General features: G+C 60.9%; 1 protein-coding gene across 1 annotated transcript in view; it reads left to right on the top strand.

Moving 5' to 3' along the window:
* EIF4B (eukaryotic translation initiation factor 4B) overlaps positions 1-1,124 on the top strand; it is a 26,566-nt gene that overhangs the window by 5,820 nt on the left and 19,622 nt on the right. Inside the window, exon 7 of the mRNA XM_010000709.1 lies at positions 484-613. Coding sequence (XP_009999011.1) covers positions 484-613 — 130 coding nt within the window. The remainder of the gene's footprint in view (positions 1-483; positions 614-1,124) is intronic.

Genomic DNA, 1,124 nt, shown 5'->3' with positions numbered 1-1,124 from the left:
GACGCCTTTGGGGACCGTGAGTGGCAGCGAGGGGGGCCCTGCTGTCCCCAATGTCCCTTTCCCTGGTCTCCCCAGTGTCCCCAGTGTCCCTTTCCCCGGCGTCCTGAGGGAATCAAGCGAGATCCCAGGGCTCAGGCTGCGGTTCCCTCTGCTTCCTGCCAGACTCGGTGGTTCATTTCCCAGTGTCTGTATCCCAGGTCCTGCCCCATCTTTCCACATGCATAATTCCACCCCTATTCCCTTGCTTCCCTCAAAACTCCCCATGACCTGGACATCCCACTGTCCTTTGTCCCCCTCCATCAGCCCTGGGCCACAGGCACAGCTGGCCTGGGGCCCGTTCCCACCTGGATGAGTGTGGGAGCAGCAGTGGGACTTCTCTGCTCCACTGGGGAAGGAGTGCAGGGAGATCCCGGCTGGGTACTTTGTGGAAGGACCATGGACCAGGTCCCACCACATCCTGGATCCCTCTTCTCCCACTGCCAGGGTATCGGGATCGCTACGATGACCGGTATCGTGACGGCCCACGAAGGGACATGGACCGTGGCTTCGGGGGCCGGGACCGCTACGATGACCGGAGCAGGGACTATGACCGAGGTGGGACATCCTGGGAGGGGTAGTGTCACCCTGGGGTGGCCATCAGGACCAGGGCAGGGACTGTCCCCTGTGCAGGCACTGGGGAGGCTGCACCTTAAATCCTGAGGTCAGTTTTGGGCCTCTCACAACAAGAAGGACCTTGAGGGGCTGGAACATGTCCAGAGAAAGGACATGGGAGCTGGGGAAGGGGCTGGAGCACAGGGGAGGTTGAGGTTGGATCTTGGGAACAATTCTTTCCTTGAAAGGGTTATAAGGCCCTGGCCCAGGCTGCCCAGGGCAGGGGTGGGGTCCCCATCCCTGGAGGGGTTTCCAAGCCCTGGAGATGGTGCTGAGGGACATGGTTTGAGCACTTGGACTGGGTAGAGTTGGGTCAGGGGTTGGTAGAGTGGTTGGACTCCATCATCTTCAAGGTCTTTTCCAACCAGAACGATTCTGGGATTCAGTGAAGGATCGCTGGGATGGGGAGGAGTCACCGGCCCATGGGAAGGGCCAGGGGCTCCCGGGCAGGGCCAGGGTCTCATAGGAAGCCT

The sequence above is a fragment of the Chaetura pelagica genome, unplaced genomic scaffold, assembly GCF_000747805.2.
Source record: "Chaetura pelagica isolate M959 unplaced genomic scaffold, ChaPel_1.0 scaffold966, whole genome shotgun sequence".
NCBI classification, from domain to species: domain Eukaryota; kingdom Metazoa; phylum Chordata; class Aves; order Apodiformes; family Apodidae; genus Chaetura; species Chaetura pelagica.
Note: the sequence above shows the minus strand (reverse complement) of the source record. Positions and strands in the feature narration are given on the sequence as shown.